We start from the raw sequence: 16,170 nt of genomic DNA, 5'->3' as shown, positions 1-16,170 counted from the left end.
TCTTTCATATGCCTATATGTTCAAGTTAACTTGGGATTTGATCCCAGGGTCTTCCCATATGACTCCAGTGTTAGGCAGCACTGCCCTACTGCCTGCACCACCAACAGCAAGGACTGGGCCTCTATTTTCAGTGTTAAAGAAATGTGACACAAAAGGTAGAAAACAAGAAAGACCTTACTTTAAAGTAGATAATCACTAATTTTAATTTGATACAGAAAAAGTTAAGTTGGTAAATTGGTTTTGTTTTAAGTGTTTGTTATATATTGATGAAATACTTTTTAAAAGAACTGAAAATTCTTTGAACATTCAATTATTAATTGAAAATATTTCTGTAGCAATGATTCTATATCTTGTTTTGATTGCCATTTTGAATTTTAACCTTTTTAATAAAGCAAAATGGAATTAAACTGTTTCTCAGACATCTGATACTCAGGAAGTACAAACTCAAGAGAGCTTGTGGAATATCAAATGTCCCCCTCCTTGCCAGGAGTAGGTCTAAGGAGACACAATTGGCGTGCTGACAGTTCTAGCTTCATATCACAGTCTCTCTTAAAACTTGACAGTCTAAAAGAGTAAAAACAAATTTACCTATATCAAGTTAGTATATCTATGTATAAAATTTTGGACATTGTCACCAATCATACTTTAATGTCCAAATTGCCAGCCTTTCACTCTGTGAAATTGTTCCTTGCCAATACAAATAGGAAGACAGAAAAGTCATCCCTACCTCCTGTTAGCATTTGTGAACATTTGCAAATACATTTGTCGTTGTCTGCATCCTTTGTGCTAAAATCATTTCCTGGTTGGCTTATGCTGCTTATTTTGCCGGCTGTCCCTGTAAGTCCTTTAAGGTGAATCCTGTAAGCATGCAAAGGAAAAAAAAAAAAAAGTAATTTGCTTGGGTTGTTGATTTACTGTGGTGGAAAATTTTTCATAATGAAGAATTCCGTTCCACAGAAGCGCATTCTGTACTAGTTAGTGCACTAATGCATACTTTGAACAAAATATTTTGCACTGGTATAAACAGGAACCAACTTATCATCAAATCCTTCGGCAAAGAGGGATGTTTTCATGAAACCTTCAACACATATCACTTGTACAAGTATTAGCAGGAACTGTAAAGCCCTATAATTTATTTTCCTGCTGCTTTCAGATAAACAGTTGAGGGGGAAATGCAATGTTGGGGGACTTCTTCCTGGGACTTTAGTCATCATCCATAGTGAAACGAGAGTCCTGAGATGACTAGACAGCCTCATATATCACTATTTTTAGCAGGCAGGAGAAGGGGAGTGGAGGGCAGTAGAGAGGGCAGCAGACAACAAGAAAGGATCATGGAGTTTGAAGTCGAAATTTACAGAACTTGTAGAAAATAAATCCACAAAGCTGCTTTGCCTCGCTTCTCTGCAGTAGTATATAATAAACCTGTTCAGTGTTGAGAAAGGAATAAATACCATACCAATTTAAATGATAGCTTACTCTTTTTTTTTTTTTTTAAGTTTGTTCATTTTATTACTTTTTTGAAAGAGACAGTTCACATGCAAGAGAGAGAGAAACAAAGAAAAGCATTCTCAACAGGGTCTCTTCACATAGCCAGCCAGCCAGCCAGCCAGGCTCCTGGGCATGTGTCTGGTGTGCTGTAGGTTGACCTGGGATCTGAACCTGTGGTTGTTGTGTGGCTTCTAGCACAGCCAGTCAGTATGCTACCACCTTCACTACTGTGGCTAGGTTCTACTTTTAGAATATTGTAAAATGAGGTATAGCAGTGACCTGTGTGCCAGCAAGGAAAATATAAGTGAAGAATAAAGAAGCTGTTTTGTTTTTTTTTTTTAATTTCTCATAAACTGTGTTCACAAGTAACTGAAAAAAGGAAGGAAAAGATTTTTTTAAAAAATACCACCTTATCAGATAGCTCAGGGTAGGTCAGAGCAGACGTTCATATAGAATGATATGGGAAATTGTTGACACAGAGCAGGCTCTCAGAGCCTAGCACATTGTGAGTCCTTATGCTCTGAGGAACTTACAAGTACATGAAGACCTGGGCAAGGATCTAAAAATGCAAATCTTGCAATGCCAAAGTGATGTTTCTTGGGGCCAGCAAGAGGGGTAGTAGTTCTGCTACTGGACTCCTACATGGTCGACCACAGTTAGAGTACTAGACCTGGAACTTGAAAATCATGCCAGGTGTGTGTGCATGTGTGCCCCAAATCCCAGGAGAATGGAGAAGGGATTGTGGTGTGGCCATCCTCTCATAGGGATGTTCTCTCACTTTCCCTCTTACTGTCTCTTTCTCTCTGTCTCTTTCCAGCAAGTGCATGCATCCTATGGCAAATAAATAAATAAATAAAATTATGCTTCTGTTTGTAAAACCTGCTAACATTTGCTAACCATTACCTTAGAAGTAATATAATTTCCAAGAATTTATTTTGGAACAGAGTGCAGAGAAGATAGGTTCTCTTGATTCTACCAGCTGACCAGCCTAGGCAGGGTACTTACACAGGCAAGTGCATTGCATACCCATAGCAACCTGCAGAGGTAGGCATTATCCTTGTTTTTACATAGAAGGAAATCATTGAGATTCAGCCATGTGAACTTGACAAAAGTCAAAACTTCTAAGTGAGGAACTAAGATTTGTACCAGATGTGCCAGTCTTCTGTTGGGTTTCCATTATTGCACACACTTTCCCAGAGATGTTTCTTATTGAGGAAGAAGTTGTGAAAAGTAAGTGATGAAGGTCACACCTGGTGGAGTTTCATAAAGGCCAGTTCTAAATTTTGATGTTAATCACCCAGATTTTTATGAGAATTTTATACAGTAGTCCTAGAAACTTCATTGTAAGGCATTGATTGGCTGAATGTCTGTATTTCACTGTTTTCCTGCGTGTTTCAAAAATTAGATTGGCCCTTACTTTGGTCACTAAATACCTACTGCAAAATACTAATGTAAAAATTTCTCATTATCATTGGGATTTTTAAACACTTTACTTTCTTAACAGCCTCTTATTAATCACGAAAGGATTGAGGGCTTCTCTTGCTTGTCATCCTTTTAACTCTCCTGTCCCCTTTGAATAATTCACTTCTCATAGAATTCATTAAATTTCCCAAAGGCAAGCAAAATGAGAGAGAATGCTATTTTGCATTAGTCTCTGTTAGAAAGGTTGTATAATTTTAGACCTTTCCATGGCACACTGGTTTAAAGTGCTATCTTTAAAATTTGGTTATTAAGAATAGCCAGTCTTTAAATTTATTTAAATTAGTGTTGGCTGATTTTATATATCAGTCGAATAAAGACTTAATGTGAAATTTAACAATTAAATCTCAGTGTTTCTGTTAAACTGTCAAAATGTTTGTGAAAAAGTAAACAGTTTTGAAAGTTTAATGTGCCAATGGTTTTCAGTTTTGAATAAAAGAGTCATGTTCTATTGATGCATTTATCCATTCATTATAATGTACATGTTTCGGTTTTCTAGCTTTTAGGGGGGAAATTAGCTGCTAAATTGGCATTCTGAAGCATTTGTAGGATTTTATTAAAACTTTTGGTCACAGGCCAGCAGGTGGCATGGTGGTTAAGGACACTGGACTCCCACATGGCCAACCATGGTTCGAGTCCCAGGCCTTGCGTTTCACGTTCTCACTTTCTCTCTCTCTTTTTCTCTCTCTCTCTCTCACTCACTCTCTCACTCTCTCACTCTCACTCTGTCAGCCTCTCTGGTCTAATTAAAATAAATAAATAAATAAATAAATAAATAAATAAATAAATAAATTTAAGTAAAATAATTCTTTTTTAAAAATCTTTCACATCACAGTTCTTACTACATTAACATCATGTTTTATTAAGAAGATATTTTTATGTAATTCCTATTTTATGTTGCCAAGTAAATTAGACTAAGCTTTAAACTATTGTGTATGAGGTTTTTCTAGTGGTAAATCAAAAATTTGGTTGTATTTCTAAAGGAAATATCTGTTAAGAATCATCTCAGTTTAAAATATTTTTATAATGTCAAGCATACAAGGGTAATGACCCATTTTGTAAAATCCTCTTATATAAACAGTCTAATCTTTAATTTTTGTGTTTCTTTTCTTTTAATTCCTTTGTTGTAGATTTCTAACTATTGCCAGTTGAAAAAATATTTAGCTTGGAGGTAAAACAATGACCAAACCACTTGCGTCTTGTGAAGTTTTGATCTCTTTGGAGTCAAGTTTGAACTGCTGTGAGGCTCCAGTATCTATCTCTTCATTCATCTCCATTGTTGCTGTCCAAGAGAGCCCTTCTCTTTCTATAATGATAATCAATGGAATATACTTCAATGACTTTTTAAAAGTCACATCAGTGTTTGTTATCTGCTTTCAGAACATGCTTCTGAATTTCGATTCACTGTGAGGCGGGCCCCTTGGGACAGTGCATAGTTTTCAAATGGTTGTTCAGATAACTTGACTTTTAGCTGCTTTTCTGTGTTGTCCATTGTCACCCTCCCCTAGGAAGCCAGCTCATGAACTTTGAAATAGAATTTGCTTTCCAAACTCTTCAGATGTTGGTATTTCTATTGAGCAGAGGGTCTGACTTGGGCATTAATGAGAATTAGATAGAACTTCAGGCTAGAGGACTATGTTCTGTGATGTTTCTGTTAAACCCCATTTATTTATTTCTGACCTCAGAGAAGGTATTTCATAATGTTTGCTTCATGATTACCAGGTGCCACCAGTCTATACACTCATAGACTCTTTCAGAGCAGTGTTGGTGACAGCCATTCTCAGATCAGTTTAGTGCCACAGTGCACATTGTCTTGTTCTCTCCCTCATTGCATGTGCAATTCAGAGTGTCTCTGTGGACTTTATGTACTAGCACATCAGTGTGTGACTTTACTAGACTTCTCCTATACATAGATCATCAAGTCGCTTTTCTGTTTATACTCTTAGTGCATTTTAGAGCTGGAAGTAAATTTCTAGTTTGGGTAACCTATACTATTACAACAATGAAGATTATTGCCACCAAATGGGGCAAGCAAGGCAAATATTGGGAATGTGATAAACTTTATACAACAGAGTGTATCTCTAGGAGTTCTCTAACCATCCCATCTAACTCTGCCATTTGTAAACTTGACAACTAATCCTGACTTCAGAAATGAACAATTGAATGTTTAAACTTATAGATTAATATTAACAACTTTGGAAGAATACAATATAGTCACAGTTATTCATCTGTTATGATACTCTCATGACATCCTAACATTCACTTATTCTTCAAATAATTATAATTGCCTATTATTTGCAAGGCAGGGTACTTCTAGGTTTTTGAGAATACCCAGAAAGCAAAAGACACAAAATACCATCCTCATGAAGTTTCCTTTATATTGTTTTAATTAAAGTTAGAATTTTAAAACTAGAGAAACTTACCTAAACACAGTAGTAACTCTAAGAAACAAGGTATTTTTCTATTTCAGGTAGTCTAATAATTTAGAGCTTGCTTAAGTCAAGGTTATTCTCCCTTTCTTTAAAATTCTTTAAATTTTTTCAATTACAAACAGTTTACTTACCTATAATTGAGTTCTTCACTTGAGAGATAGAAATGTTCATACAATGAGTAAGCTTCATTTCCTTCCCAGTCTTGCAGGTATATTTTAAGCACATAGCGTTTCTGATTAGTCAGTTGTGAAACAAACTCATTTCCCAGCCAGTATTCTCCTGAAGGGTTACCAAATCCCTATAATTCAAGTTGTAAAATTCAGTTACTTTATTTATCTTTTCTTCATGTATTTGAAATCAACAGTTCATCAATTGAGTATGCAATAACTATCAAACAACAGAGATTACTTCCTCTACTGGGAAAAATGGGAATCTTTCTTAAAGAGATTTTGAAAAAGATCAGTTTTCGGAGACTAAGCTATTCTCTGAACAAAATTAGTATTAGAATAATTAGAACTACTTGGGAAACCACCAGTACAAACATAAGTGTCAATAGCTGAGTTTATAGAAGTATGAAATACTGTAAAATGGTTTGCTTACTGAAAAAAGAGTGCTGAGCCTGCCTTTAAGAATAAACTAAGCAGGACCATTAGATGGTGTAATGGTTACGTTGCTGGACTCCCATGTAGTCGACCATGGTTCAAGTCCTGGATCTGGTGGCTTAAAACTCATGCCAAGCACTTGCGTGTGTGCCCCAAATCCTAAGAGTTGACTGGAGAAGGGATTGTAGCATGGCCATCCTATCTAGGGGGTGATTTCTCACTTTCTGTCTCTGCCTCTCTGGTAAGTACACATGCCATATAGCAAAAATCTCTCAATTAAAAAAAAAGAAAAATAAATAAACTAAGCTCTTGTATGCCTTAATTTTAATATATAGTTTATGTTAACATCTAATAAGACTTGTTTAATGGGGAGAAGACCACTCATATTTTTTAAAGAACCATTTTGGTAAAAAAAAAAAAAAAAAAACCTGTGTCAAAAGTTACTTGTTAGTTTTGGATTTGTGGTTAAGATTTTGTAGATCTTGAAAGGTATTAGTAGTTTTGCAAAAGAAATGATCTCTTTTCAGATGGTTAAAGGAATACCCATACCACTTTATATTCTTTCCAAGTCCTCTGAAAATCAACACTGCCATCTTCACGTCGCTGAATAATTGTCCACCCACCTCCACCTGTCTCCATATCACAGTAAGCCTGCCAAGGGAAAACACACAGTTACTGCCCAAGCATCCATGACCAAGGTCTTCATCATAAGTAACAGAAACAAGACAGTTGTAGACATCTACTACAAGACTTGTGTTGATGGCATTCTCTTTTCAAAAACATATTGTTTTAAATGAAAACAGTAGATTTAAAATGATGATGAAAACTGAATACATGATGAAAATATGACTTTCTTGTAATCATTTGTTCAGGCTAGTGACCTCAGCTCCATACCTGACTCAGAGGTTGTTGTCTTTTAGGGATTCAGTGTGAATGAAACATCTTGGCAGTTTGGCCCAAAACCTCACATTTCCAACTTTTGTAGAAAATCATTGACTCATGTCTATAGTCTTGAAATCTTGCTAATATCCACTTGCAAGGGGGATACTCTTTCATTGCAGGGTTTCTGAGACCTCTCTTATGTTCTGTTGTGGAACTGTTTGCTTTCTGCTATGTGTGATGAAAATCAGGTTCCTCAATTGATCCCTGAGTATGAGGGCCTCAAGGCTCCAGTGTACCCATGCTGTGTGTATGACCCAAGTTCGGCCTGGCAGCTCTGCCCTGAAGGGCATGAGTTCAGGCTTTTCTGCACTTTGCTCACTGCCCATTTTTCTCTTCCCAGCTCTATTTATTTCTACATTTAAACTGGCTCAGTGGGTTTAAACTTTGTCCAGAACACAGAATTCTTTATTGGGCTAAGAGCATGCAAGCTCAATTTCAACTCAGCTGGAGTTTTACTATGAAATTAAAAACCCCTGAAAATGAGATTACATAAATAGTTTTAAATAATGAGATTATAGTAGAACGAAAAAGTTTTCCAGAAGGAAGATGATTTCCATACAGCCTACAAGGTAGGAAATATTAACATTAAGGTTCAAAAACAATTATAAATTTATTTCCTTTGTTGTTTTCCATGGTCTTTTTGAGAATAACAGGAAATTTTGGCAGGGTAAGTGTAGAGGTGAACTATTCTGTGTTTAAGAGTTAGAATCCTAAGAATGAAAGCTAAAAGAGCATGTTTTTTATTTTTACATATGAAGAAACAGGGACCCAAGAATGTCAATGTTCCTTGTCTTATTGCTAGAGGAACTCGAAAACAGTGACTACAGCAGCCCTGCTGTGCAGGGTCCTTCCCTCCATCACTATTCCAACTTCTCTCTGAAGCTCACGTGGCCCTTGTCGCCTTCCTCAACAATCTTCATATTTGGAAAGATATTTGCCATTAAAGAAAATTACACATATTAATAGGAACATTGTCTCCTCATTTTAAGATCTGCTAAAGGTAACCTCTTATTGTCATTTTGTATTGATACTGATATTATTATTAATCATTGTTGTTATTGGTACATACCACCCTCTTCCAAGCACTATGCTAGTCATATTGTCTCTAACCTCACAGCAACTCTGCTGTGATAGAATTCTGCATTTTTGAAAGGAAAAAAAGATTTAGTAAAATGAGATTAATTTGATCATATTCTTTTAGCTATTAAGTGGTATATAGGATTTGAACACATTCTCTTTAATTCCTGTGTAGTGTTCTTCCCACTACATCATGCTGCCAAAATCAGAGAAATTTGACCTTTTGTTAATAGGCCACAAGTCCCTCAACACAGCTCCCAGTTGAAATCAGTTCATGAATAATACTGCCTCTTATTTGCCTGTGGCCAACAAAATGGTCAGAGCTGCTCACTTCTATTAATACATCTTTCTATAAAATCCATTTAGTAAACTAGCTGAATAAGTTACATTGGTTTAAGGATTTATGTGTATTCATAGAAGTTAATCCTTCTGTGTCCTAAATGGCATGCTGATGGGTTGAAATAATTGATAGGGTTGTTCATGAGCCCATCCATGTGCCAAGAGTACTTGATTTTTTTATGTCAAATCACTGTTAGGACATTACTAATATTTAAATACTGTCTCTTGTTAGAGGAAAGTCTATCTTGATAGGGAAGTTAGAGGCAAGATTCTCCCGTGTCTGAAAGTCATGCCAGTGCCTAAATTATTTGGGCCATATCACTATTCTCTTTGACTCTGTTAATGACAGCAATAAGGCTATTAGAGCATTTTCTCAATACTTTGTCCAGGTTTAAAAAGAGAGAGAGAAAATAAAAGAAGATTTATGAAAACTGAACTATAATGGCTGAGTCATGAAACTTGGAGAAAGATAGTGTTCAAATAGAGTTATCCACATAGCCAGAAGACATTGAGTGCAAATGGCGAGACATGATCTTGGGATCAGAAAAGCAACAATTCTCAGATAATGCCTGTGACTGCACCACTCCAATTCCAGTAGACCTGAGGGCAGTTAATACGTTTGATTAGCACATTGTTTTATGGTTCAGGGACCTGGTATCTTGCTATAAAGATAAATGTTTTTCAGTAAAAAATGGTTGATTTAAATGTCATGCTTTGTTTCTGAGGCCATGGTTAAATAGCAAACACATAGATAAACATTGGGAGTCAGGTGTCCTATGAAATTTAGGGAAGAAAATTATTACGCTTCTAACTAGCAAAAACATAGTCTCCTGCTTCTGATAAATGCTATTTAATGATGTCTATCTTATGCAAAAACCTAATTCATTCTTCAAAAATCAAATTGCCACTATTGAGGCTTTTGGGTAAAGATCTTCCCAGATCTACTGAACATTCCTTTTTTGAATTAGATGAGCCAGGGTAAAACTGGGTACCATGTTAGGCAAAACAGTTGTCTTATAGTTTCTGGGGCAAGTGAACATGATTACCACTACCATCCCAAGTCCGATACTGGTTGCCGTACTTCCATGGTCACCACCTCCAAGGCTGGGTGTGTTATCGCCATGTTACAGATTAGGAAACTAAGCACTCAGAAAGGTTAAATGGCTTGCTTAGAGCCACAAATTGGCAGAGCTGGAATGAAAACCCAAGTCAGTCTGACTATGTCTCCCTAGATCAGATTGTGACTTTATGGCATCTTGATTCCGGAAGGGAATTTAGAGGTAACTTAATCCAGACCATTTATTTCAGAAATGAAAAAATTGAAGTTTTGAAAAATTATCATTCCCTGCTGTGTAAATGATTTTTTTTTTTTTTTACTGCAAACACTTAAAGGAAATATAAATCCTAATGTTTCCAATGATGACCTGAGACTTAGATAATCCTAAAGTACTATACATTTTCTTCTTTCTGCAGAACATTTCAGTGAGTCTCTGGGAGTGGTATAGTTCACTGGGGAGGAACACACTGCTCTAAGTCAGGAAAAGATTCAGGCAGCATCATGATAACAACTGTCCCTCTGGATCTGTCTTGGTAGCATTCACATTTCACTCATATCCTCTGTCCTCCTCTTGGCACGCCTATCCCCATTATCACTAGACCAAAAACTTGCAAACATCTGGTGGCAGACAATAACATGCAAAGAATTGTCATGCAAACCAGAGAGCAAATGGGATTGAAAGGCTCAGTTGAGAGTCTATTAATTGCTTTTTCATCTACAACAGACTGTTTTGTTTTGTGGGGTTTTTTTTTTCCCCCTAATGCACTGCTTCTAGGTCACTAGGGACATTAACTGATTTTCAAGGTTGGTTTAAAGCAGCATGAATGAATTAAAAAGATTTCTTTAGAAAATATTAACTTGAATCGCATAGAGTTTATCTTTTAAATTCATTGTTAAGGTATATGTTACTGTTTCAAATCCAAGTCTTTCAGCCCTAATGCTTAAAATTTTAACGTGTTTTTCTTTGTTATTAAATACCAAAGCTAATACTGAATTCAAAGAGATAAAACTTCTGGGGGATCTGTCTTGGTAGCATTCACATTTCACTCATATCCTCTGTCCTCCTCTTGGCACGCCTATCCCCATTATCACTAGACCAAAAACTTGCAAACATCTGGTGGCAGACAATAACATGCAAAGAATTGTCATGCAAACCAGAGAGCAAATGGGATTGAAAGGCTCAGTTGAGAGTCTATTAATTGCTTTTTCATCTACAACAGACTGTTTTGTTTTGTGGGGTTTTTTTTTCCCCCTAATGCACTGCTTCTAGGTCACTAGGGACATTAACTGATTTTCAAGGTTGGTTTAAAGCAGCATGAATGAATTAAAAAGATTTCTTTAGAAAATATTAACTTGAATCGCACAGAGTTTATCTTTTAAATTCATTGTTAAGGTATATGTTACTGTTTCAAATCCAAGTCTTTCAGCCCTAATGCTTAAAATTTTAACGTGTTTTTCTTTGTTATTAAATACCAAAGCTAATACTGAATTCAAAGAGATAAAACTTCTGGGAGCCTTTAAAATTATATTTTAATACAGTATCCAATGGATTCTCTGTGGTTGTGTTGGCTCAATATGTAGCTGCTTTTACATTTAAATATAAACATTGATGAATATTAAATATATACAGTCACCCAGTATTTGTACATTTCACACTGACTCTCATGTAATACATTCTACTTTATGAAACCTCTAAGAAAAGCCACATGAAATATTTGCTGGGGAAGGGATTTTTTTTTTTTTTCCTCATCTAAAGCTCAGTATCTCTGAAAGCACCTTTAGGAGACATGCTCACAGTAATCTGAAATAACTAAGAATAGAGTTTATCTATGTAGTAGCTTCTCCTGCTGGAAAATGCTGGTCGTTCACTCTCTTTACACACAGTATTTGAATATACACCTTGAAATAAACTCCCTGTAGTTGAGAAGAAAATGAATAGTCTCTTTAATGACATATTTAGGTTTTCCAGATTTCATTAGATATGATAAGAACAGCCTACCCCAATGGCTCCCATGGTATAGACTATGGAGTTCTGAGTATCCCAAGACCAAGTCAGCAAGTCCACAGGTTGAAACTATTCCCATGGTAACAGTGGGGTGTTATTGGCCTTTGGCACTGTGTTGGCATTTGCTGATGGTGCAGAAGCAATAGTGGATAAAATTGGCAGCACACTCATGAAGCAAAGCATTGGTACCAAAGTACTACAGTCACTGTGTTCCTCATAGTGACAGCCTGACACTTTTAAAAAAGAAGAAGAAACAATATCGCTTAATGATGGTCTTTGATAAAGCAATAAAAATTCCTAATTTAATTAAGCCTCTCCTATTGACTGCATGTCTTTTTAATATTCTGTGTGATGAAATGGAGACTATGTACAAATCACTTCTGCCTACTAAAAATACCATGGTTATCTCACATCAGTAACTTTTTTGTGACTGTTTTAGTTGCATGCGAAATTGGCCTTTTTCTTTTCTTCAGTGAACTTAATCATTGCTTGGAAGAATGATCAAAAGGCAAATTATGGTTATTGAGACTTCAGTTTGAGAGAGATAGTTTCTTTAAAGTTAATGAAGGAAGTCTGCCACTTCAAGGAAAACAACTGATAGTATGCATTATTCAAGCAAAATGTAAAGAAAATATATTGTGAGGGAGGGGAGAGATACTACTACATCAGTAATATGCAGTATTGATATTATATGCATGACTATTGAACGTAGAGCTTTTGGCAAGTACTTTATGAAGTATCTGATTAGTAGCCATTGTTTTCTGTGGACTGAAGCTGGCGAGAAGGCATGTTCTGAAGTTCCTTCCTGTTTAAAATGAACCTGCTCATTGCCAGGGAGTTAGTAATGGAAGACTAATAGCTTACCTTTATCTCTTCCGTAGAATTAGGGAATGTTAGCATGTAGACACCATTAGCAGTGACTCCTGATTTGAATACTTCAGCACAATCTCTGAAAACGGTTTGTTCTACTTCAGCAACAGAGGGATTCTTAGCTGCTTTGAAAAAAATAGTAGAACATTTAAAGAGAGTTCATGAAAAGATAAAAAGTCATTGCAAGACCAGTAATTTGGTGAATTTTATTAATTTGAACTATTATAGTAAGCAAAAGGATATGCCAGATATTTAGCCTTTCCAAAAACACATATCCTGATTTTCTGTTAATTAATCCATAATGCTAGTACTTCACAATTAATTATAATACTGTTAGCTTTTGAAAATCTTTTATATTGACTAGAATTGGATAAACTTAGTATAGAAGGTTTTTAAAGAATGTATCTAAAAACATGTTCTTATACCATGGCTCCATCGCCTATCACTTTAGACCACTACCCATTGAGGGTGTGGTAGATTTTTTTCCTTCTTTTTAATATAATTGAAGTCAAGTATTTAATATTCTTTAGAATACTAGATATTCTAGTATTTTTAGCAAGTGTACCATAACAGCTTACATTTAAGAGGAAAATAATGTTTATATCTGTCTCTTTGAAATTCCTCTTCTAAGTCTAAAAGTTCAAAATCTATGAAATTCCTTTAAATTTTTATCCAGCTCTCAACCTCTGGACTTACTCCTTTTTTGCTACGTCAAAAAGAGAGAGAGAAAGAGAGAGAGAGAGAGAGAGAATGCTTGCATGTGTGTGCATTGGTATTCTTGCAGCTACTTATATTTTACTCTAGAGACCATACAAAGCACAGTCCTCCCTGAAATGGTGTGAATGGGAGCGACAGGCGGGTAAAGGGCACATCCCCACTTGGCTAAAGGCCCTCGGAAAAGAGGAAAACCATCTCTGCTGCTCTTTTTTATGTACTCATTGTTTTCTGCCAAAATCTGAGCTAAATAATTTTGTCTGCTTTAGCTCATCACAGCTGGTACCCCCACTCTGTCTTTGTCCCACTAGAGAGTCAGATGATCGGCGTCCTCTTTTCTATGCATGTAGGAAAAGAATGAATTTTCTAAATTGTAAGAGAATAAAACTCTGCTGAGAAAGCACATACAGCAAACTGGCAACCCAGTGACCAGCCTGCCAGTTAGTGTCAAGATTGTGCTTGGGCCAGTAGACAGTGTGGAAATTAAGGCAGCTGAGCCCCACATGGCTGACTGTGCAGTTTGAGTCCCGGACCTGGTGCCATGAAAAAGCCAGGCATATGTGTATGCATGCCCAAAATTCCAAGGGAGAATGGAGGAGAAGGGATTGTGGAATGGCTATCCTTCCTGGGGGTGTTTTCTCACTTTCCCTCTCTCTTTCTTTCTCTCTCACTGCAAGTGCCCTATAACAAAAATTTTGTTTTGCTTTTTAAAAGAATTATTTTATTTAACTTTATTTATTTATTTATTTAAATTTGACCCGAGAGAAGAGAGAAAAAGTGAGAAATCAAGCTCCCAGGTCCAGGACTCGAACTGCAGTAGGCCATGTGGAAGTCCAGCGTTCTTAACCACCATGCCACCTGCCGGCCCCACAAAAATTTTTTAAAAAGAAAAAAAAAATGTACTACTTGTTCTATTTGTTTACTTATTTAAATACCTATACTATTTACATGTTTCTATTAAAATCGAGGTAACTGGTGTGAATGGGAGTGACAGGCAGAGAGAGAGAGAGAGAGAGAGAATGCTTGCATGTGTGTGCATTGGTATTCTTGCAGCTACTTATATTTTACTCTAGAGACCATACAAAGCACAGTCCTCCCTGAAATGGTGTGAATGGGAGCGACAGGCGGGTAAAGGGCACATCCCCACTTGGCTAAAGGCCCTCGGAAAAGAGGAAAACCATCTCTGCTGCTCTTTTTTATGTACTCATTGTTTTCTGCCAAAATCTGAGCTAAATAATTTTGTCTGCTTTAGCTCATCACAGCTGGTACCCCCACTCTGTCTTTGTCCCACTAGAGAGTCAGATGATCGGCGTCCTCTTTTCTATGCATGTAGGAAAAGAATGAATTTTCTAAATTGTAAGAGAATAAAACTCTGCTGAGAAAGCACATACAGCAAACTGGCAACCCAGTGACCAGCCTGCCAGTTAGTGTCAAGATTGTGCTTGGGCCAGTAGACAGTGTGGAAATTAAGGCAGCTGAGCCCCACATGGCTGACTGTGCAGTTTGAGTCCCGGACCTGGTGCCATGAAAAAGCCAGGCATATGTGTATGCATGCCCAAAATTCCAAGGGAGAATGGAGGAGAAGGGATTGTGGAATGGCTATCCTTCCTGGGGGTGTTTTCTCACTTTCCCTCTCTCTTTCTTTCTCTCTCACTGCAAGTGCCCTATAACAAAAATTTTGTTTTGCTTTTTAAAAGAATTATTTTATTTAACTTTATTTATTTATTTATTTAAATTTGACCCGAGAGAAGAGAGAAAAAGTGAGAAATCAAGCTCCCAGGTCCAGGACTCGAACTGCAGTAGGCCATGTGGAAGTCCAGCGTTCTTAACCACCATGCCACCTGCCGGCCCCACAAAAATTTTTTAAAAAGAAAAAAAAAATGTACTACTTGTTCTATTTGTTTACTTATTTAAATACCTATACTATTTACATGTTTCTATTAAAATCGAGGTAACTGGTGTGAATGGGAGTGACAGGCAGGTAAAGGGCACATCCCCACTTGGGAAAAAAATCAAGGAAAATGCAAGGACATCTTATGAAAATGAAGAATGCATCTACATGATTCATGTGCAAAGTTCATTTGTGTTAGGAGTATACACCAAAAAGACATTATGACCTAAATCATACTAAATTCTAGACTCAATGTAAGGGGGGAAAAAAGCACCTAAAAATGCCACCAAGATAGTATATTGCATTTCTAATTAATGATTAAAGATGCATCCTTTTTTCCCTCCAATATCTAAGACAAACTGAAAAGAAGTACTAAACGAGGCAAAATATATTTAAGGAGTTGACAAGAGAGTGGAACTAGCATCATTCAACAGATAGTTTCATGTCATTCACTAAAAATACTGCCTCATTTAAGAGTCCCAGCAATCCTACCGGTCCAGAACTATTTTTCCACTATGATTCAGAAACTTACCTAGCCTTGTCTATCTAGCAAATGGCTGAACTAACTCAAAGTTGGCTCTTTACTTCTATGAATGAAAATTATATTTGTAGTGGTGTTTTGCCTCATAATAATTAATTAGTGTAGTATATTATTTACCCTCCCCCTTCTTTTCCTTCTTCTTAACTGATTCTATATTGAAATACCACATTTTCATAGGAAATATATAATACGTATTATCTTTTCTAAAAGATGAGAATTCTTCAGAATTTGAGAGTTTTTCTAACAAGAAGGCTATTAAAACTAAAGGAAAAAATAATACGTAAACTTTACTTACCATTTGTTGATATCATAGTCAATAAATTATGAACTGTCTCCATCAGATCATGTTGCTGCTTTTGAAGAACTGAATTATTTACTGTGGCAGTCACTAATTGTTTTTTCAGTTCATCAATGATGGAATTTTGCTTAGATACCAATACTTGAAGCTGATCTTTCTCTTCCTTCATTGACCGTAATTGAACTATGTGTTTGTCTTCCATGTCTAGCACTTTCTTTTCTAGGAAACTTATAAGGAAAATAATTGTTAGTCAATGAAGGGTATTCTGATTACCTGATACTATCAGGTATTCTGCTTACCTGGTTACCATTACCTGCTTACCAGATTACCATCATCATAATATGATTACATATTGCTTTATAAATATATAATCACTTTCATAATTCTAATAAAATGTTTTATTTTTATTGAATTTCTACTTCTTTTTTTTTTTTT

The 16,170-nt window shown here is 36.2% G+C and overlaps 1 protein-coding gene across 1 annotated transcript in view; it reads right to left on the bottom strand.

Annotated features, from left to right (window-relative positions):
- LOC102472273 (angiopoietin-2) overlaps positions 1 to 15,978 on the bottom strand; it is a 21,145-nt gene extending 5,167 nt beyond the window's left edge. The window contains exons 1-5 of the mRNA XM_006152151.2: positions 15,733 to 15,978; positions 12,286 to 12,413; positions 6,551 to 6,652; positions 5,531 to 5,697; positions 728 to 858 (exon numbers count right to left, since the gene is read on the bottom strand). Coding sequence (XP_006152213.1) covers positions 728 to 858; positions 5,531 to 5,697; positions 6,551 to 6,652; positions 12,286 to 12,413; positions 15,733 to 15,937 — 733 coding nt within the window. The 5' untranslated portion in view covers positions 15,938 to 15,978. The remainder of the gene's footprint in view (positions 1 to 727; positions 859 to 5,530; positions 5,698 to 6,550; positions 6,653 to 12,285; positions 12,414 to 15,732) is intronic.
- Positions 15,979 to 16,170: the final 192 nt, after the last annotated feature.

Source organism: Tupaia chinensis, unplaced genomic scaffold, assembly GCF_000334495.1.
Source record: "Tupaia chinensis unplaced genomic scaffold, TupChi_1.0 Scaffold000338_1, whole genome shotgun sequence".
NCBI classification, from domain to species: domain Eukaryota; kingdom Metazoa; phylum Chordata; class Mammalia; order Scandentia; family Tupaiidae; genus Tupaia; species Tupaia belangeri.
Note: the sequence above shows the minus strand (reverse complement) of the source record. Positions and strands in the feature narration are given on the sequence as shown.